This window comes from Apis florea, unplaced genomic scaffold (assembly GCF_048593485.1).
Source record: "Apis florea isolate Af1SG1 unplaced genomic scaffold, ASM4859348v1 contig_2190_pilon, whole genome shotgun sequence".
In the NCBI taxonomy this organism is placed as follows: Eukaryota; Metazoa; Arthropoda; class Insecta; order Hymenoptera; family Apidae; genus Apis; species Apis florea.
Window position 1 is genome coordinate 2109757 of NW_028256541.1, and position 24305 is coordinate 2134061.

The 24305-nt window shown below is 26.9% G+C and overlaps 1 protein-coding gene across 3 annotated transcripts; it reads left to right on the forward strand.

Moving 5' to 3' along the window:
* The first annotated feature begins 145 nt into the window (after positions 1 to 145).
* Positions 146 to 24295, forward strand: LOC100870966 (tyrosine-protein kinase CSK). 3 transcript variants are annotated; one of them, XM_012483615.3, is made up of 8 exons: positions 146 to 339; positions 2993 to 3035; positions 19834 to 20218; positions 21188 to 21841; positions 22196 to 22391; positions 22482 to 22568; positions 22652 to 22744; positions 22824 to 24295. In XM_012483615.3, the coding sequence occupies exons 3-8, from the start codon at positions 19863 to 19865 to the stop codon at positions 22917 to 22919; spliced, it is 1482 nt and encodes a 493-aa protein (XP_012339069.2). In that variant the 5' UTR covers positions 146 to 339; positions 2993 to 3035; positions 19834 to 19862; the 3' UTR covers positions 22920 to 24295. The 3 variants fall into 3 exon arrangements, with proteins under 3 accessions (XP_012339069.2, XP_086772800.1, XP_086772804.1); XM_086916674.1 differs by lacking the exon at positions 146 to 339 and adding an exon at positions 2813 to 2887; XM_086916678.1 differs by lacking the exons at positions 146 to 339; positions 2993 to 3035 and adding an exon at positions 17997 to 18109.
* Positions 24296 to 24305: the final 10 nt, after the last annotated feature.

Consider the following 24305-nt stretch of genomic DNA (forward strand, 5'->3'; position numbering starts at 1 on the left):
TGAAAAAAATAATATTATTTAATGATACCAGTTAATTTTTGAACACATCAGATTATTTACTAAATCACAAACATTATTGAATAATGTTGGTATCTTGAAAGTTACTAGCATATTATAGTCGATTAACTTCAAGCTCTTGTCTTTCGTAGATCAAAATGTTCTTCACTCAGATTGTGTGTAGCAAAATGGCCGCTCGACCAAAGTGAGTGTGACGTTTCGTGAGGTGATTGCATCGTTGTTTTAAGTGGTTTTTACGAATATTCGTTCATGTGACATAGTGTTATTGTGTTTCCTGTGATTATCCGCAGGTCTGTGAAGAAAATTCGAATATTCGATAAGGTAGGTAGCATAATTTATACATATTCGCGCGCAGGATAAAATTCTTACGATACTATTATACGTTAAAATTTTATCAATTTTACAATTTTGTAACAATTTTTTATCAAATATGTAATGAAATGACAATTATTTTTTTATTCTATTACACAGATATAATAATGTCTCTAATTGCATAAATGATTAACGTCGATCGAAAATTGTATTTCGAATTGTTACTCTCTCTTCGAGTTAAAAGTGGGCGTTATTTAAATGACATACGTTCTTGCATTCTAAATGTACCAAATGATAGAGAAATAATATATTTCGTTATATTTTCTAATATTTCTTATTAATTTGATGACAATATTGCCGTTTACTTTTCGGCATATTCATCTTCGTAAAAAATATCACATGTATGCATAGAACATATTCTTTTAGTATATCGTGAATTTTGCGAGGTTATTTAATATTCATAATTATTTTTTAACTTTCTTTTTATAATTTCAACTAATCATGATTTAATAAAAGATTAATATGAAAGAGATTGTTTTTAATATCTTATTTTAATTTCATTTATGTTCATATTACTATTTGAATTATCTTTTGTGCGATAACACATTATGTAATGTATATTGTACACATTTATCGATACCACGAAAAAGAAATTTATATCTCAAATATAGTATGAATTAAATCAAATATAGCAATTATTGTTATGTAGTAAATTATATTAACATACAATTAATAAAGTTGGCGATAAATTTGAAGTCTAAATATATGTATTATTATATACTTATGCATATACATACGTATATATATTATTATAAGTAAATACTATATTAGAAACCGTACAAATAAACTGAACTAGTGCAACAAATTATTTACTTTCAGTGGAACGGAAACGAATCGATTACTAAGGTGCTTATAAAAAATCATGCGCCATAATCGAAAATCGAGAATCACGATTATTATTTAAATCGATTTTCAAACAATATAGAAAAAGACGATACGTCATCATCGATTTATGCTCACTGATTAGCAAAAACCCTAGCATGTCAATATGTACACGTGTTCTTTGCAATTCTAATTTTCCCGCCATGATTTTTTTATTCTTGATTTTATATTTTTTGCAAAGTTTTTTTGTTTGATATTACATTATTTTTTATACTATAAAGAAACGAAAAAGAAGAAATATAAAAGCATCACAATAAGGATTAATACACTTTCAAGGCGAGTGAACAAGCTCATGCGAACTCGGGCAATTAGCAATTGACTAATTACATGATTAACGAACGGTATACGGTATTCTTGTCAAATAATTCAGTCACAATGCTTAATTGTACACTATAAATGGACCGTTCTTCCTCCCGGAATTATTATGTTATATTTTTCCACGTGCATCGTGTATCCATGCATCGAATTCGCATGGATGTTCCTTACCTACAAGGAAAAATGTGCTTCCCGCTGCGTGAATTCGCAATGGAAACATTACTGATTCTCTCATGCGTGTTTCTTACCTAATTAATTCAACCTTAAACAGAACTCAGAAGCGGAGTGAGAGGAAACGACCGCAACCTTGTGCTGAATGTTACGAGACGCTTGCGTTGAATGATCAAATGTTATCGGACGAATAATTGTTCCTATTACAAAAAATACTATTGAAATTGATTATTTCATGAAAGTTGTATCTATTATTAATTTTACGGACAAAATTTTGTTTCGGATAACGATATTGTTTGTTGATCTATAATTTAGAATAAAGATGACGTTTGTATTGTTAATATTTATTACTTCAATTATAGAATTGTTCTTATAACATTGTTTAAAGGTTATGTTTGATATGCGTTGTTTGACATATGCGTTTATTATTGTGAAATAGCGAATAAAATTGTTATTATTAATTAACAATGTTATTTACTTACGCCGTGTAAATATATAGATATTATTCATTATTTATCTTTTTTTTTTATATGTGTATATTTAGTTTTGATGAATATTGAATTTAATTTAAATAGGAATTTAATTCAAATTGATTGCACACTGTAATTATATTTTTAATTATTTCGCATATAATTTTATTTTTTCCTTTATGTTATAAATGTGAAAATGTACTTATCGGTTAAATAAGTTATAAACAAATTGTACAATGATTTAATTAAAAAATTTAAATTCAAGTATGTGAATTTTTTACTATCTTACATAAAATCGTTTACAAAGCATGGTATATATAATATACCATTTTGTAATATATATTAATAGTTATGAAATTAAATATTTATGTTAAATTTTAAATGTTCAAATATTGCATCTTTTAATTCGCACAAATTCAAAAAACTTTTGTTTATTATTTGCTTCAAGCTATTTTCGCTTTATTCGCTTTATTCATTTTAATTAACAATTGAGCGTCTTGGTGAAACACAATTAGTTTCATTAAATTTGTTACGACACACTTGTTTTCAACTCTTCCTTACTATTTAAAACCGCATCTGTGCTCGCATTTGAAAGTTCTAATAAGGAATTTCGTTACGTTTAATCCACGATAAACAAAGCGTAATAATTTTTTTACGATGTAATAAAATTTGTTTTAGATTTTTAAAATTCTTTTTGTAAAATTCTTTTATTACTTGATTATCAATATAATTAAAAATGAAATTCTATTTTATTGCTGTTTCAGAGGGGAAAATATCCGAAGGATGGACAATCAATCTGAAGTATAGGTAAGATTTCCATATTTTTTGTGAATTATAAAATTTTAAACCGTGTTAAATTATAAATTTTTGTAATAAAAATTATACGTTATACATTGAGTATTTTAATCGATTATAATCCATTATTTCAATTCAATGTTCAATTTTCGAATAAATTTTGTATTCTTTACATACAAAATTAATTAAGCAAAACAGATTATAAGAAATAATTAAATTTATATAAATAATTTGCGATATAAAGAATATTTAGTATAAGTTTCGCATTCATTGAAGACCATACGTTATACATATACATTTTCACTTTTATAAAAACAAAAAATTGCAAATTAATCATATCGAAATGTTACATTACATTCATTTAATACTAAAAATTCTTCTTTATATAATATAATTTAATATTATTTTTATTCTGTTTTAAATTAAACAAAGAAATTATAAATTTTGCACGTCGAATTATTAAAATTTCTATGTAATTTATAATGCTGAGATTTATCGTGTAATATTGTACAGGGAAATCAATTAAATTTGATAACTGTTATATAGCATATAAAATCAAGATCTCGTTATCGTGGAGTTTCTCTGCATATTTTAATATCGAGTCTCTTCTCATTAGTAAGATTTTCAAGGGTGTTGCTTGTAATTGTAGCATGAATCATCTCAACCAGGCTTCCTCGTCTTCTGGAAAGAAATCTCAGAATAGCGGTTCTGAATCCTTCGTGATTCCTTATATCCCTGCATTCTTTCGCAAAGAAAAGAAGATTCAGATTGTAAAGAATCTCAATTGTATTAACTTTGTAGAATTTGATAATGATTTATCACGACCAAAGTATATTTATCTATGTATTCTATCTATATATATATATATTACACACGTACTAACCTTTTAACAATAATTTCTTCTTATTATTTTTTTCTTTAAATTTCAGATTTACATATTTCATTCATAAAAATAATAGAAATGGTTGAATAGTATTTTTCTTTATATCAGTAATTATTAATATATTTTTATATCAAATCGTAATGATTTTTGTCTACTAATCGATCAAAATAATAAATAATTAATAATAATGATTTTATAATTTTTTTTTTTCTTTTTTTTCATAAAATTCACAACAATTTTCTCTTTTTCAAATTTCTGCTTAAGTGATTATATATATTAAGTGAATGTAAAAAATTCCTAATGAAAAGAGATATCTCGTTCGTGTATATGAAGAGATTAGATAATCTCAATATTTTCAAGTTCGATCAATGCAGCAATCTGGAAAAGTAATGCGTCTTCGCGAAGTGCTAGATTCATATATCAGTGAATATTTTAAATCGCATTTAGGTCGGATATCATCTACGGTTTAGTGGTATTTCATCTCCATTCGTGGCAACTCGGTCGAATTTAACCACGCGTCTACATTTTCTTGAAACGCGTTCTTAAAACGCTACTTTTCCATTTTTTGCCTCGCTCTACGAGGTAATTTAAACGATACAGATTGCAGATCGTAGATTCTAACATTTATTACAGCAAATTGCAGCAAATTTTTCAAACGCTTAGAAATGTAATTATTAACTATTTGTAACTAATTGAAAATTCATAGTATAATTTGTTATTCCCTAAAAATTTAATCATCTGTTACAATCAATTGTGATTTCTTTTGTTATATATTAGTTATTTTTTTCACAATTTTTTTACATTGTGTAAAACATTAAATCTGATCATATTATGTTTAGATTGAAATTGAATACATATGTTTTTATAAAAATTGGTTCAGAAAGGAAATATATTTTTTTAAACTATATAATTTTAAATGCATTAATCAATAAATTTGGACATTCCTATAAAGAAGTATTAATTAAAAAAATTCATTTTGAAAAATTATTGATTTAAGAGATATTACTTCACTTTGTAAAATAAAAGATTTATTAAGATTTGTTGTAAAGTTCATTTTGTAAAAAAGACAGAAAAATTACGAATATCGCATTGCGAGTTCTTATTCCATTAAGTACAAATGTTTTAAATATGGAATGCTCAGGTAAATCGATTAATGCATTCAAAATTCGACAATTTTGAAAAAAAAAAAAAAATGAAGTTGATCTATTCGATCTATAAAAAAAATTGTTGTGTACACAATATGATGATCTTCTGAATTAAACAATTTTTATTAAGACATTTTTTTTTTTTTTTTTTTTTTTATGTTAAAAATGTAATCCTTCGTAAAATATTCGACCGTATCCAATTAAACGAAGTAACCTATATGCATATCACACGCTTGCGGCGTTTAATAATCTACTTTATATATTACTTACTTACTTATGTATTACTTTATTTTGTGCATATATACGATGTAATTAAAACATCTTACAAGATTTATGCTGTATGAAATTATTCGGTGGCTATTCTTTTTCGAGAAATCAATATTTGCATTCTTATTTAAAGGCTCGTACGAAAAAAGATTCTCGCATGCTATCCGGTTAGGATATTTGTGCAAGTTTCTAAATTTATTTATGAGCAATTGTTATTTATACAATTGATTTTTTTTTTTTTTTTGTTTCTGAACATCGATAAAATTGTTTACAGTCGGATAATTCGAAGTGTCTGATATATTTTTAACGCAGTATCGTAATAAATATAGTTTTCATTGAAGTGGACAGATAGAAGCAAAATAAAACAAGGAATTTTTTACGAATTTAAAAAATATTCAATTTAGATAAATTTTATCTAATACATTTTTATTATTTAACAATTGCGTATTCCATTATTTTTTTTGGATGATATTTTTCATTCGCATACTGTTTTGCATATTTTTTCTCTCTTCATTTTATTTTATTTTTTTTTTTTTAATGCCTTATACGTAAATAATTTTGCGAATAATTTTAAAATTTGTCGAGAATTTTCAAACATCTTTATATTATTAATTTTGCGAATCGATGAGAATATATATATATATATAATGCGATAATAATCATTTAATTTAAAATAAATTATCTCTAGTATATTTGACTACGAATTTTTTTTTTTAATAAACGCATTAGTTCTCGCAATAAAGAATATTCCATTTCCAATTTTGTATTCTATCATTCACTTCTATTTACTTCTTATCCTAATCTTATTATCAAGTGGCTATTAGAACGCATCAAGAATTTTTTTAATTCGATCTTCTGTCAATACAAACCGTTCACGAGGATTAATTATTGCATCCATCGTTAAATTATGCAAGCTTAATCTCGTGCCTAACTGCAATTTTGCTCGATCTCCACGGTTATTAAGAAACATGTTTCGAAATCATTAGGAAATACTTCCCATATTAACGACTTCCTGCGCCAGCTTGTCGACGGATTTCCAGAAAATGCTCTCTTAAAATATAATTACTCCGTGGAACAAGAAGCGCCTTTGTAAAATATGCGCTCGTATCATCGTGATATCATGCGCCTCAACGAAGCTGTTGATCTTCGTCTTGATCTTCGAACGCCCATAAGCATAATATACAAGGTCTTCTTCATCTTTCGACTCCCATGAGTAGGGGAAAACGGTGCAAGTGTTTGTATAAGCGTACAAAGAAAAATGATTTCGTTTCATCAATATTATACTTATAGATAATGCATGCTTATTATAAGAATATTGAAATAAATTTTTAATATAATAATGTCACTTCATCTTGTTATGCAGGTAAATCGAAGTATAAATAATTACTTACAAACGCATAAGTAATAATTTTATTAGTTTTCATTTTTTTTTTTTTTTTTTTTTTTTTACGCATGTGACTTTGACATTCAATCCGTAATTCATTCTTCTCTATAGTTAAAGTGGATAAATGGACAGGGAATTCATGTCATTTTGTTTTCTTTTTTTTTATTTTCATTTGAAAATTATAATGATGTAAATCCAATCAATAAAAAATGGAATTATGCCATATAATTTTCCATTTATTTTAAGTTTATAATTGGTATAAATTATTTCAATATTCTACGAATTAAACTCGATTCAATATTGAAATCAAACATTATAAAAATATACAAAGAAAATTATACTTTTTTAATATTAATTTCTAAATGAACTTCTCAATAATTTCCATATAATTTATACCACTATAATGCTGTGTGAAAACATATTCAAATACAGCAAATTATTAATTATAAATACGTTTTAATTTTAATTATGTATAAAAGGAATAAATAAATGTTCAAGATCCTGTAAATAGGAGATAAGTACTTTGAAAGGGTCCAGAAGTAAAAGAAGTAAACTTTTAATTTAAAATTCTTAATGATTAAACACGATTGTGAATATATCTAAATCTTTCTTCGGCTTTTTTCCCCTTTCTTCTTGTCCATCTTGATTAAAATTCAAATTTTTGTTCGTCACACTGCGACAGATATATTTTTCTGGGTCACGTCATACTTTCCTCACCTCTGTTTGAACTCTGTGAGCAAGTTCGATACCTTCCGATTCACTATAAAGTTTCTCTGTCTCGTGTGAATCGTGTTACGTTACAATGGCAGAGATAGTTAGAAAGTTGTAAACGTAGAGCTGATTAGAATCCGTATCTTAACCGGTGTGGAGAACTGTCCTCTTTTTACGCGCTCGTTGCACTGGCGCACGCTTCATTATCATGTTTTGTTTGCATATGTTATGGGAAATTTGATTTCGTGTAAATACAGTTAAGATAAAGAAATTGTATAGTTTGAGTTGTAAAACGTTGTATCGAGATGATTAGCATATGATTTTGTATTTTTTTTTTTTTTTTTTTGCATTTCTGGTAGAGATTGTTTTATCGATATTGCATTTGTTCAAATTGTGAAAAATTAAATAATGTTATATTGTAATTTCTTGATTCTTTTTTAGACATCGTATAAAAAGATTGAAAAAAATATACTTTCTTTCAATTTTTTCATCTTTCAAATTCTAATTATATTGGTCTACCATTTTGAAACAAATTTGAACTCTTTCATTTTATTCACACCAGTCTAATATTTATTAACTTATTCTGCAGAAATAAAATAATAGAGAAAATCTAAAATTACATATATCAACATACTTGTAGCCGGTAATTGTGAAGATTATTACTTGAATATTTCAAAAAATTGTACAAAAATGTAGGATTATATTATCGATTGCAAATATTTTTTAATAATATAGATATATTAATATCTAATATAATTATATAAAGTATTCCAATTTTTTGACAGTTATTATTCTATAGACCAAAATAATAAAATGTCTCATAAATATATTGAATATTGAAGCACACTTGAAAAGTTACAACAATAAAACAATATAGTAAAACAATCTAGTCAGAAAATATCATAATATTTCTACAACTTCAATTTTCTTTCAAAATGTCACTTATTATGTGACATTTCTTTATCTTATTTTGATCTATAAATATATATCCATATATCCAACTTCAAGCAATTCAAATAATTTCATTTATTTGTAACTTAATAAATAAATCTTAATCAATATTTTCAATCTTTTATATTTGTTTCTCTTTACAATCGTCTCTTCAAAGATATCCCACGAATATACATTATGCATATAAAATATACACTTGTATACAACTAAAAGATAAAAGGTAATTAAGTAGTATTCCCGTTCTAATAAATTCGTTTCTCAAAGAAGTAAACTCTTTTCTCATTTCCTCGTTCGGCTCCCCCGTTTTTCACGCGGTATCGCTACACTTCCTGGGGAAAAAGTGTGACCGTTTCTCAGAGCAAGAAATCGTAAACGTGTGCAGCTTGCCGCGGGGTAACGCAGTAACGCCAGATGGAAAACGGTGGGTCACGGTACAGTAACGTGTACTGTTAAAGAGAAACACACCGAGCAAATCTCGTCGAGCGTGCTCTTTGCTCCCTTCTTTTCTCCCCTTTCTTTTTTCTTTTTCCTTCTTCTTCTTCTTCTTCTTCCTCTTCTTTTTCTTCGTTTTCTTCCTTCTCCTCTTTCTTTCAAGCTTCTCCTTTTTTTTTTCCCCTCTACCTCTGGTTTTGCTTCTGTCCTCGCGTGCCAGGGATATTAATAGTGCTCGGTTACGAGACATCGGTACGAATAAACTTTGCATAAATTACGCGGAAAAAAGGGGAACACGCAGGTTCGAATATTCTTCGACTATTTTACTTCGTCACGATCTATCTCTATCTTCTATTTAACGCTAATCTCATTGTATCATCGAAGATGAATAATTCGTCGTTGAGGTTAACCCTTGCGGAAACCACGCGACTCCTTTGAACGATCTGATTTTCCAATCGGCTACCCCGTTCCTCGCAGAATCGATTTACTTCGCTGTATCGCTTGAAACACGTTACGTGAATAATTATCAAGGGTTGTTCACTCCTCTCCGTACTACCGCGAGTTTATTGCGAATATTTAAAGATTGTGAAAATTGGGGCTAAAGAGTTTGAGAGATAAGTTTTAAGTTTATGAAAGATGAAATCTTTGAAATCTTCTATATAACTATACAATTAAGATAGATAAAGATAAATATTGGATTTAAATTAAAGCGTTTGTTAATAATTTTATATCTTTATTACAACTTTTTAATATGTGATACTCATAAAATATATTAAAAAATATATTTAACCGACGAAAAATTAAAATATACGAAATGTTATTTTAATTTTTGTCTCGTTTCATCTAATGCAAACTCAAATCAATTGATAGATTAATTTTAATGGATATTTTTGTAATTGTAATTTCATAGGAATTTAAATTTCATACGTGACTTATTTTTTTTTTTTATGTCATCGAAGAAATTTCTTCAATCGATAATCGATAATTTAAATTCAATTTTAAATCAGAATTTAATATTGTTTATCGATTTCGATTGCATAAAATAACGTCTATAACTATTTATTTATTGCATTTTCAAACGTAACTATCAACTTTTAAAATTAAACTTCAATCAGTATTTATAATTATTAACTTAACTATAGAACAATAAAAAATAAAACTATTTATTATTTCTAATAATAAATACAGATATACCATTAACTATTTACTATACAAATTTTACATTACATAAATGTCAATAGAATTCCATTTGAAGAAACTTTATTAATCAAAACGAAACCTCTTTCACTACATCGGAGGAGTTGTGAGTAAATTCTTATTTTATATATATACATCAAAACGAACGAAATTCTCCTAATAAATAATTATTTCTCCTAAAAAATTTCCTTCCAACGATCATTCCCGAAGACAAACTAATTTCTCAATATGAACTCGTTCCACGAAATCGACAGTGACAAATAAATTCCATAAATTACACATTACCCTATATAACATATAAACGTAAAGGAAGAAGACTAGTTTCATTCGCCAAGATTTACCTTAGAATTCTCTTTGGCATGTAATAAACTGTCTGGCCGGTCACGGTAATCTTGATTACTATAATTAACGCGAGCATCCTTTCGAGAGATCGGTGTACCACCGCCGATATAATAAGTTTTAATTAACTTCGGACTTACAAATTGGAAGGAAAGCATTAGTCGCGTTTTACGGTACAACCGTTTCACGCCTTGCGTTTGTCACTTCGTCCTGGTTGCCTGGCTTGGCTCGCTTCGAGCAAAGTCACGAGCATTATACTCTTTTTTTCTGTCGTTCTCGTTAAGCTGATATCTTTAGACGCGTGGAACGGGGCGAGGCACCTTGCGGTTTTCCTTGGCGGGACGGAGAACGAGCATCGAACCTCTCTCGGGATACGGCCTACGTGTGCAACATTTATTGCTGATGACGAGAACGACACTTGGTTTCTTTGCTGGCTGCCTGCTTTTTCGCTCCTTCGATATTAGCTTAATTTTTCCTCGAGGATATACTAGTATACTGGTAATACTAATGGTGGCCAAATTTTTTTCACTGATGCGACACTCGTGAAGTTTTGAAATTCGAGTTTCGCAAATCTAAAAATTAAATTTCGATTTATTTCTAGTAGGAATCACATGGTATTTTGTATACATATATAGGATAAGCTGTGGAATACTCAACTCTCGATAAATAAATATAAGTTTCAATGTAGTAGTAACGATCATTTTTTGTAAATATTTTAAAGATTAATCAAAAGAGTTATTGCTGATTACGTATATGAAAAATTGTTCAAGATCCTTTATAACGTAATTTAAAAATCATCGGATAATCGATTGATACTTCTTCTCTGATTGTTTCGATGAATTCTGAAGAAAATTAGTTCGTTAAAAAATGCAATTTCTTCTCTTCTGTAATTGCATCTTTAAGTATTCAACATAATCATTTCGATTAATTTTATCGTAATGAAAGTTGTTTCGAATAAAAATTGTACAGTTTTGAAAGCAGCGCTTTTGAGAAAGTAGGAACAAATGAGAGACATTTAGTGAACATTCGCATTCAGATGTATTATCTAAAGAATTAATCTTTTCAGTATATTATTTATTCATTTTACGTAAAGAAAAAAATCGTCGCCTATTAAAAATTTAATTAGCTAGAATTTTAATTATAGAAATAATCTACCGTCCAAGATTATCTACGTGATCAAATTTAAACGAAGAACTTTGTCTTCTTTACCTTTGTCGTAAGATAGGATAATATGAACAAAACATGAAATGGAATAATAGATTAGATATACGATATTAATTGAGACATTTTGTTACGCTTATTAATAATTTTGAGAAATTAATAATACATCTCATGTAATTGAATTGTATATCCTTTCTATTACTTTATATCTTGCCTATTTTTTTTTTCTTTTTCATTAATTTATTACAGTTCATGGTATTCCAATATTGCATTCATTAAGTGAAAATTAACGTTCGTTAAACAAAAAATCCGCTTGAAAAAGTTAATTTCGTGTAGTAAACACAATATATCATATTCGTATGACCTTCATGTATCATTTACATTGTTGATCTACAAAAAAATTATTTACGTCACGTAATGCATCAAGTTACATGTCCTTTCAAATCGTGCTATTCTACATGTTGAAACATTTTTTAACAATTTTGAAAACTGCATGAAAATCGATTTAAATACAACACATATTCTTTTTGCTATTCAAATTTTATTTGAAACATTTTTCAATATCGTTAACAATTTCAAAGGTATTCGTGAGCAACGATTTAAATAGAATATAATCCCATATACGAAGTGACTTAAATATCGGATTAGCAGTCAATTTCGAATCAACTTTCTCAAAGGATAAACGATGAATTTAGCGAGGCTTCTCTTCGTGAATTGAGCCATTCGATAACACGTTCGACGTTAACCATTGCTTAACTTTAAAACGAATCGATTCGCGCCACGAGCATCGCGTATTCGCGTTTGCCTTTGCTATCAAACGATGCTACTCCATGATTTATTGGTTGTAATCAAGGACTGCAGGCTACTATTTTGTGTAAACGCGAGTAATATCGCGCCATCGTCTCTCCAACACGCAACACATGATATCGCGTCATTTTCCTCTCCGATCATGAAAATCTCGTGAGATAAACTCGTTTACCCTCTGTTTTAGCTATACTTCCGGTCGATAGTACTCGTTGCTTGTACTTAAGTTTTATAGGATAGAATAATGGGCTCTTAGAAACTTTATTAAGCTTACTTTTTTTGTGATGTGATATCTACTCGATTTTGTATAATATTCAATTGTCTAGGTAATTGTGTATGTAATATTTTTAATAATACTAATAATTAATTTTCTCTATTGAAATAATATTGTGTTATATAATATATTGGATAAACTCTTGATCAAAAAAGTAGGACTGCTCGCAAATATTTTTTTGTGTTTTTAATAAAGTTTAAATGTCTGAATGGAATTTAATTGCCAATTTTAATAATTATTCGTATATTTCATATTAATAATTTGTACATATTATATGATATATAATATCTTATTTTTTACTATAGAGTGTTTACATATGTTATGTTAACTTATGAAATTCGACGAGCTGAAATTGAGAATCGAATATTTATGTTAGGATATCAATTACAGGATATCATAAGTAATTAAAAAGAAAATTAAACATAAGCATAAGAAGGAAGCATAAGAAGATAAAAGAAAGAAAGAAATAAAATATAATAATTAATAAAAATTATTATCAAGTACTTTTAAATTTTATTAAAAATACGAAAAATGTTGAGAACTGCAATCCTAATTTTTTGAGCTCTATATTCATTGTTAACCTATATCTTAAAAAACAGACGAGTATAGAATCAACTTTTTTTAAAAGAATTAATAAAAAAGAAAATTTCTTTCTTCAAGTCGATAAATAAATAAAAATTTAAAAAAAATCTTTATTGAGAAGCTATGATAATAGAAACATTTTCTTGTCGAAAAAATATTGAATTCGAATAGAAATTCGACTATATCATTTATAAAATTATAAAACTTATAATTAATATAACTAAAACGTTATAGAATTATAATTAAAAATATTTAATTTTATAGTTAGTACTATATACTAATAACTACATTATTTTAACTGTTACTAATTCATAATAATATTGTAGAACATACAATTTTTTAAAGTCAAATCACTTTCGAATTATAATACAAATAAAGTGATGGAACAACGACGAAGTACGTTTGATCAATACCGAAAATTGTACATCCTTTCCAATAGCTGCGCTTTGTTGTGTACAATTGAATTGCATATTATTCCATCTGGTCACGTTATACCTTTCCTTCTCAACGCCAGTTGAGTCGCTGATGCGTGCGATCCACGTCGCCGAATTTCCGTTCGCTCCCGCTAATTGCCATGACTAACAAGAAACAAGTTAAGAGGATGGCTTCCCTTACGAACCACCTCGTGAGAAATTCGTCGGGCTTTTGGTAGTAGTTTCGTCAAGATTTGCATAGATAAAACTTGTCTGTGTTTCCCACGAGGTGTCTTCAATCGTAACAATTGGTGAACTTTCAAACAACGCATCTTACTTATCGTATACCAAAAGAAATTTTAAACTTTTAGCAGGTATTCATGGCAGACGTGGCCGAAAACGAGAATGTATTATTTATGTATTATTTCAATATGAAATAAAAATACAAATATACGAATTTGTGACAGGGAATGAGAAAATAAATTTAAACAATAAATTTCAGAAATGTTTTGGAAAATAGTTTTTTTTATTCCTCTTTTATTTTCTTTGCGAGCATTCTTTGTACACTTCAATTTTATTTCTATTATTATTAACAATAAAGTAATCATTTATTTTTTTACATAATAAAATTTGTAAATTCTTCGAAATTCTTTTAAACGATATAAATATTTTTATCGAAAAAATTTTTTTTATCATTGTGTTTATTGATAAAGTTAAAGAAGTTCGTGTTATTTTATAAATTTATTCGTTCATCAATTCAGATTATAAAGTTCGTTTATCAATCTCTGAGATCAATAGATTAATCAATATTCAAATGCTTACAATTAGTTATACTCAAAATAATATTGAAAGTTTTATTGAAAGTTTAGTTTTATAGCTTCGATTATTGTCAACAAATTTTAATATATCCTAGTTTCGAGTTTAATACATGGTTGCATTGCATATTTTAAATGTGTTTGTTTTAGCTTGCATAATGAATGTTAGCTTTATAAGCAAAAGTCGCTGATATATTTCTTCAAATCTATTTATCAATGAGGATCAGTTTATATTTCTTTTTCTTTCCTTTTGCATTATTCAATGATGAAATCATCGCTTATAAAACAAATTTTTTGATCATTAATTAATTTTTTTTAAAATTAATGAAGATTTAGAATTTCATGATAAATTAATTAATCGTCAATTTACTGAAGAAAAATAGATAAATAGATTTTTCTATTTCAATCAAATTTGGTCAAGGTTTTCTGAATCATTGCAATCTATTTCTTCGGTTGGCTGATGATTGAATTATATAAAATGCTTATTAGATGAAACATTGCATTTATCATAAATGCGAATAAATATATAATTCGATTAATTTTTGAGTAAACACTTTTTTTCTATAACTCCACATATTAAAAAATTACTAATCGTTTGATAATTAATAAATCTTGAATTATATAATAATAATAAAAATATTACAATACAAAAAATTAAATAATGAAAAAAAAAATATAAATTTAAAATGTCAAAGATTGAAAATTGCAAAAATACTACATGGTAATTCGATAATGTGAAGTGATGTTTAAAAGTACTTGTTGAATTCAGTTCGAGAGGATACTCACGTGAAAGTTTGATTCAACAATGGACACGTGACACGTTTTATTCGAAATTCGTAAAACAGATAATAAAACGTTCATACTTATGTAATGACAATTCTCGTATTAGTATGTCCGCCCGGCGCAATATATGTTTTCACGTGACATAACATACTCGTCATAGACGGTGCGAGGGGGGACACTGCAAGGATAAACTCTAAATGAATTATTCAATGTTTTCTCGTGCAACAGATTTATTTCAATTCTGATTATATACTGCAGAAACCGATGGAATTTTGTCGAATGTTTGGACAAAGATGAACTTTTTATAGAAAAATACAAAATTTATTTCTTTGGTCTACTTTTTTTCGTGACATACAAGATAAATTGAGAAATGGTTATCTCTACATTCAATTAACTATTATATAATACAAAATTAAAATAGAAAAATGAAAACGGATAAATAATAAATTTAGATATTAAATTTAAATATTTCATAAATATTTATTTGTATAAATAGATCGATATTAAGTATTTTTAAATTTCAAAAGTTACTCTATTATTCTATTTACGAAAGTTCATAGTTTATATTACTTATAACATATATAAAATAAATATTCAATCTCTGCTTCTTGGTTTCTATTGTTTTATCCACGAATCCACAGCACGACCGCTGAACTGACGTTTCAATATTTCTCTATGTGTCACGAAGTGTCTCAGTTACAAAACGCTGCAAAGTTTATAGGAAACGGTAATCTAAACCCTGACTTGCTTTGCAAGCATACTGGCAACCACAATGGTTGATATTCGTTATGTTTAAGTGGCACATTGATTTGAATCGCCAAATATTTCGATAAAAAATTTTAATTATTTAACTTTTTATTTTTATTACAATATCATACGATTTCATCGAAACGAGATTTGTTGAGAAAAATGCTCAATAATGATAATAATTTTTTTTTTCCAAGAAAATATAATTTCCAACAAATATACATAGATAATGAATTATTTATATTCAAGCAAATTTATAATTATGATATTTACAATTCAAGCAAAAGTTTTTGTAGAATCTTTGCAGTAAATATGTTTTTACATTTTATGTAAAAGAAGAAAATGTAATAATAATAACTATATTCTTTCTAATCATTCAAATTTAAATATTTTTTACTTATTCTTATTTTATTTTATAATTATTTAAATTATTATTATTATTATTATTTCTTTTTAAGTATTATTTATAAGTATATAAGTTATAAGTATATATTTTATATTACAAAAAACTAGCAATAGTAATTAAATTTTTCATAAATTAACTTAATAATTGAAAATTATTTTTTTATATTATACGTTTTTTTTATATATCATACACTTTGTATATCTTTATATATCTAATATTTTATTAGATATTAATTTTTTGTTATAGGAAATATACATGTATCTATTCACAGAGCTTGCAAACATTGAGATCTCAATAGAAATACGTAGTGGATTTTTTGCGGCGTAAAATGTTTCTCTAACAAATCAGATAGAATCGTAAACGCACTATAATGATCGTAAATCACTTTAAATAACCTTGAAAGACCTCGAGAAACCAACATATTGTAAGTAAATGAATTCATTTCGAAATGGAATATTTATTTAAATGAAAATATACAGTTTGAAAAAAAAACAAAGATCATTTTATTCTACTCTTTTCGAATTTTTATATTTTAATCTTGTTCTTATTTCAACAAATACAAAGATTTTTAATGTTTTAAGAAAAATTTAAATAACAGATTTTGTATATTGCTCATGATTTTTTTCAAGTTTAGCTTATTAGTTTATATATAAGCTTTTGAAATATAAATATATTATGTAGATTAATCCCAGATTCTCAGAAAAAAATAATATATCATGATATATACAAATATATATAGAAAAATATGGAATATAGATTATGTTAATCATTAACATTTCTTTTTATATAGTATTAATAAAATATCAATAAGCAAACAACTTTTATAATATTATAATTTTTATAAAATTATAATATTATAATCATCAGAGTAATCATTTGTTTATTTTGTAAAATTTGATTTAAAACATATATTTTGAATACTTAAGTATATTTTTATATATCATTTATCACAAAATGTTTTCATTTTTATGTCCTTACTTTTAAGCAAATTGTGTATCTTGATTTCATCATAGATTATATTTTCATACGTTTTAATAAATTCACAAATTTCTACTGATTCAAAAAATTGAAAAAATTCAAGAAATATTAAATATTTAATAATCTATTAATTTAAATGTTACACAATAATGTTAACAAAATAATAATACACAATAACAAGGATTTATTAAATTTCCATATATTGTATTGGCGGATTAAATGTCATGCTTTATCACTGAAGGCATATTTTACATTATAGAACCTACAATATCTAAAATTTATATTATTATATTATTCTTTATTTAATATTATTTCATATGATCACGATTTGAATATAAGACAAGCAAAAAATTGAAAAAAAATGAAAAGAAGAAAAATATATCAATTCATTAATAAAGCATGCAAATTTTTACAATATATATATATATAATTTTTTCATATATAATATGAAAATAATTTATTAACATACATTATTGTAGAATATGAAATTTAATCTTCAATCTTCAGTTAACGTGTTATGGGGTTAAGGACGTTGCGCGAATCCACGTGAATAGAGGAAACCGGACGAGAGGTTGGCTTGAGTAGCGATGCTTGTAATGGACATGAATGTACATTCGCGTTGGTTTGCCGACCGTTTCGAAAATACACGCGGAATGATTCACCTCTCACGCATGTCCAATGTCTATCGTTGAGTCTAGCGCATTATAATGCGGACGGAACGAGTGGATAGTGCGCGCGTTGGAACAATGGCCACTTAAACTAACTAGCTGATTAAATGCTCACCTCAGTCACCACGGATGCACGATTAAATATGGTGCGCATTGTACATATCGTCCTCGTTTTGCTCGACCAGTCGCGACAGGATAGCGTTTTTCGTCTTTAGTTTCTGGCGAAATATTGATGGATTTAACTAAATGCATAATTAACACGTTGAGAAAAGGAGAATTTCATTAATTTACACTATTATGTTTGTATTCCGAATAACTTCATGTAACAGATTATCGAATTTCTATTAAATAATGTTATTCTTATAAATAAAAAAAAAATATAAGATTATTTAAAAAAAACTATTAACTTGATTAACTGTTACTAACCATTGAAATTTTTTCTTTGCTATTTCTGTAGAAAAATTATTTATATATATATAAGTGCTTTTTTTATATTAAATAATTTTTATGAAAATATTCTTATAATAATTTTAATTACTTGTATTCTTATAATTTTAATTACTTGTAAAATAATCTATCCTACAGCTAAAAGAATTATTTCTAACCTAAAATAATTTTCTTTTATCGATAATGATTACCAATATTAAAAAAATATTTTTATTATCAATAATTATTCTATTACTAAAACTATTTCGTAATTAAAAAATATTTTCATTATCGATAAATGTTATTTTTAATCTAAAACAATTTCGATCAATTATTAGTTTCATTATCGATAACTATCGTTTCTAACCTAAAACAATTTTATTCTATTATAACATATTATATATGTATTATCACATAAACATTATAATATAATAATTGCCTTAAACGAAATAAATTTTCATTATTTATAATGAGAAAAAATGAATTTATCAAAATATTTAAAATTAAGTATATTTAATAAATTAATATTTTTCAATCATATTAATTTTTTTTTTTTGATTGAATGAATGTTAACTTTTTTCAATTTTTTTGTAATAATGTTTAAAGTAACTATTATTTTTGATTTCTGCTTATCAAGAAATGTCTTAGAATTCAGTATGTCACATTTACCAGAAAGTAAGCTTTAGATATCTGGTTTCTCAAGTAACGATCATAAAGATTTGTTTCATCGTGGGGGATTTGCTTCGAGAACATGTGGTTTAAGCGTTGATTTTGTCTTTGAGAGATACACGATAGCCCTTCTCTTTTCCTATCTTCTTCTTTTGCATTCACGTATTGGTTAACGATACATACAATCCCATGTTTAACATACGAAGATCACACGCAAACGCACCTTATACGAGACGTAACAGTGTCACGTTTGATTAATGTTACTGCGAGAGCAAGTGTATTTATGAATGTTTAAGCAAATTATCATGCTAATAATATCAAAGAAATTCTGATTTTGCTATGATTTTTCATTAATAATTAAATATTTTGAAGATGATTAATGATTTAAATTTTATAAGTTTTGTTTATTGACAAATATATTGACAATTCTACAATTACAATTTTTCTTATTATTTCTTATTTATACTTCATTTATTAATTCAACTTTCAAACAATTATGACAAATAAGAAATATGAAAATAATCTTAAGTTAAATTTTATTTGTCTCATTAATGTTAAATATGTATAATTAAGAAGAAAAAATTGAAATGATAATTACGAAGAAAAGAAAAATTAATTGAAAATTATATACCAAATATTTTTTTCGCAATATGTAATAGTAAATGTTGCTTGAAAATGTTTGCGAAATAGAGCCTATATTTATCACAGTAAAATGAAAAAATGCGTACATTTTGGTAATGAAAGTGAGGTTAAAATGATTTTGCGTCGTTTGCAGGATTCGCACGAGCCACTGCGGGAGTTGCGATGCCAACGTATCACAATGCGGGTGGTGGATACCCGAATGTGTCAGCGCCAGCGCGGCAAGCGAAGCTCGATGGCAATCAAAATCACCATACGATCCCCTCAAACGTAACGTCCCATCCCCTTATACAAAATAGCACGCAACACAACGTTCCTTCCAACTTATCTGCAAGTAACATTCCGTCCCATCCAGTATCACCGACGATGACTACGCATTCGAACGTCACCACTCCTAATATAACCAGTCACATGAATACCGGATCAACGCCGGTAATCCTCACTTCGAACGTCACGAATCCTAGCAATCCTGCTGCGTTATCGGTGAATCCGAGGCACGAGGTCAAACTGAACGCTATGCCGTACGTATTTGTTGTTCCTTGCACGCGCGAGATGACACCACTTGTTTAAGCAAACGATTGGAGAATCGAATCGATTCTATATTTCAGAAAAATTTATTATGTACATATTATATATACTTATAAAAAATATCACTGAATTGATAAAATTATGATAAATTATATGATATATTATGTATAATATATATGTATATATGTATAAATTATATAGATTTATGATTATTAAATATTTCGATAATCGAATGAACGAAAGATCGAATTTATCTCGTATCAACTTATATGTATAACGTTTTTTTCCTATCTACATCTTTTTCAATATTATTTACTTTTTTTAAATATTAAATAATAATAAAAAATTACAAATATTAAATGAATAATACTAATTTATGTTAAAAAGAAAAAGTTTCTTATTATATTCTGTTATTTGCATAAGAAAGAGAACTAAAACATGGTATGAAAAATATTTAACCAATAATTTAACTTTTCCAAAATTTACTTTTGACATTTCTTGAATTCAACAATAAAATTATTTTACTTGAAAAATTTTTTTTTTAATTTAAGTATGAAACATGATCCTTTAATCGTTTTGATCAATGTTTCGTTTATTATCTGTTTCTATATGTTTTCCATCGAACTAATTGTAATCGAAACTATTACAAAATTATATATTTAAGATTTTAAATCTTCATTTCTTTATGTAACTTTATTTACTGATTATCAAAACATTTTTAGTAATATATCTTTTTAATTAATTAAAAATAATTTTGAAAATTAAACTTCGATATGATGAAGACTGCTAAATGTAAATTGATTTTTTGAATTAGATATATTCTATTTTATCCTAATAAATAAATATATACATATATAGAGATTTCTCTTATTTTAAAAATGAATGTAATTAAATCTATGATTTGACAAAATTTCATCGAGATTATGTTTGATTATACAACTGATAATCATCGAACGTTTCAGATGGTTCCACGGGAAGATATCAAGGGAAACTGCCGAACGATTGTTGCGGCCGCGCGAGGACGGCCTGTTCCTAGTCCGGGAGTCGACGAATTTCCCCGGCGACTATACGCTGTGCGTGTGTTATCAGGGTCGTGTACAACACTATAGAGTGAAATATAAGAACAATCAATTGACTATCGACGACGAGGAGTTTTTCGAAAATTTGGCCTTGCTGGTCGAGCATTATGAACAGGATGCGGATGGATTGTGCACGCAATTGACAAAATCCCTACCGAAAGAAGGCAAACAGGATTTCTGTGTAGATCTAAAGGCTTTCGTAAAGGCCGGTTGGGTAATACAGACCCACGAGTTAGAATTGAGGGAATGTATCGGGAAAGGAGAGTTCGGTGACGTGTTATTGGGCGTTTATCGAGGCGAAAGGGTCGCTGTGAAAATGCTGAAAGACAATAGTGAGGCGGCACAGAGGTTTCTGGCTGAAGCAAGTTTGATGACTTCGTTGATCCACGACAATCTAGTCAAACTGCTCGGCCTTGTTTTCAATAATCAACATATGTACCTGGTTACGGAATATATGAGCAAAGGATCCCTGGTGGATTACTTGAGATCAAGAGGGAGATTGCATGTTTCTAAGAAAGATCAGATCAACTTCGCGTAGTACGTAGAATTGGATTTATATTTCACTAGAGAAACATGCTAAATTTCATGTGCTGATTTCTATGAAAACTTTGATACAGATGAATGATATATAGTTTGTCTGCATTTCTTATGAAAATACGTGATTTTTTCAGGTTATGAATAATCGTTATGAACAGTAATATCAATCATATACAATTCCTATAACAGTCAATTTCATAGAAGATAAATTTAATAAAAAAAATTATTGCAATTTAATTATTTTCTGTTTATTTTGTTTAATTTTATTAAAATCAGCACATTACATTATAAATGTATAAATGTTTTGTCAAAAAGAATTGAATGATTTTAAATATATATTTTGTTTCTTTTCAGCGACACGTGCGCAGGTATGGCATATTTGGAGTCTAGACACGTAGTACACAGAGATTTAGCCGCGAGAAACGTTCTCGTCGCGGAGGATAATTCGGCAAAAGTGTCAGATTTCGGTTTAGCACGGGATGAAAATTTTTCTCTCGAAGGAGGAAAACTTCCCATCAAATGGACTGCACCAGAGGCTTTAAAGCAAAATGTAAATCGTTTTTTAAAAAAAACGATCGCTCAGTATCAAAATTTTATGATTTTACAATTTATACTCAATTTGCTATTTCTATGTTTTTAGAAGTTTTCAAATAAGTCTGATATGTGGAGTTTTGGAATACTTTTATGGGAAATTTATTCCTTTGGACGTGTACCATATCCACGAATTGTGAGTATAATTTTATCTATTTTCTTGTTATATTTGCATTGGTTATTTTAATCGATTTTATTTTTTTTTTTTTTTGATTTTAGCCATTAGCGGATGTTGTAAAATGTGTAGAAAAGGGTTATAAAATGGAGCCACCAGATGGTTGTCCGCATGAAGTTTATGATATTATGAGACAAGTATGTATCAAAATTTTTAAAACGATTTTATAAGAAATTGTTTTATGTACTAATATTACATAAATATTGTATTTATTAGGCATGGGACTTACAACCTGAAAAACGACCTACTTTTTATGATATAAAACTTGTATTGGGTCAACTGAAAGCTGAATACACCAAAGGTGTAAATTAAAAAAAAAAAAAAAAAAAAAAGAAAGAAAGAAAGAAAGAAAAAAAGAAAAGAAATGCTACTTATCATCGTAGATTAATGTAGAAAAGATAGAAAAAAAAAATGGAATTAGCGTTTTTGAAACTTTTTTTAAATCTGGGGCAAAAGTAGTGGCTCTAAATACTTTTTGCTAGAAAAAACAATTTTCTATTGTACATTTTTATTGTACAAAAGTAGCATCTACATTGCTTGTATTTATTGTTATTTTTATTGCTATTATTATTATTATTAATATTATTATCATTAATATTATTTTTAAAGATATATTTTTAGTTTTTTCTTGTATGAAAATAATTTGCATATAAATTAACATACATCAATCGTGCCTTTGGCCAAGTTGTAATTCTTGAATAAAAGAAGTTCAACTTGTACATCCGAAATTCAGGTAGTACTTGAAAAGATATTCAGAATTTAAATATTTTATTATTTTTTTTCTTTTTTAAGTATTTTCTTTTACAGTCACATTATTATAAAGTCGAGAACAGCAGTTTTTATAAAACTGTTTAATCTCGTGATTTTTGAATAATTTTTGTCATTTTTATGACTCGAAAAATATTTCAAAGTGTAAGAAGCGCCTTACATTGAACTGAATTTAAAGATGAAGAATTATTCACTACAAATATCTATTATAAAGTAATCTTTTGGACTTAACTTATATAAGGATGGATATTCGAATTTTTTCACTTATATGTAACGATAGAAGAGAAAAAGATAACTAGATTTTTATTATCAACTATTTGTCACAGAGATATTTGTATCGTATTATAACAAATGTAGATTACAAGTACTTGTTAGTTATATAAGTTTTTTTTTAATCAAAGATTTATCATAGGAAGTATTAATTTTTGACTAAATTATTGAAACCATTATATACAATTATTTAAGTTATCTCGTGAGATATTTGAATATATATTAGCGATGTAAATGTATTTGTAAATACTTTTGTACATATCCGATTATCAGAAAGGGAAAATAAGAATTAATATTTCAAGTACAGATTGATATTGGTTAGAAAATTTAACATGGATTGTGCATATTGTTTGTTTTAAATTTTTAAGATGGTTATTTTATACGAATGTCCATATTTTAATTGCACCATGCAATGATATAGAAAAATCGGATAATTATATATTTAAAATAATTAAATCATAGACCTTTCGTGTTATTCTATATCTTCCTTTGTAATATAGGAGCCACGACTTATTTAATAATACTTTTTCCAATGGTTATAACGGACTAATGATATTTATTCGTAGATAATAGGAAGCTTCAAGCGAAATAGAAAAAAATATAACAAATTTTTGAATCATTGAATAAATATTGATTTAAAAAAAAAAAAACTGTAAACGA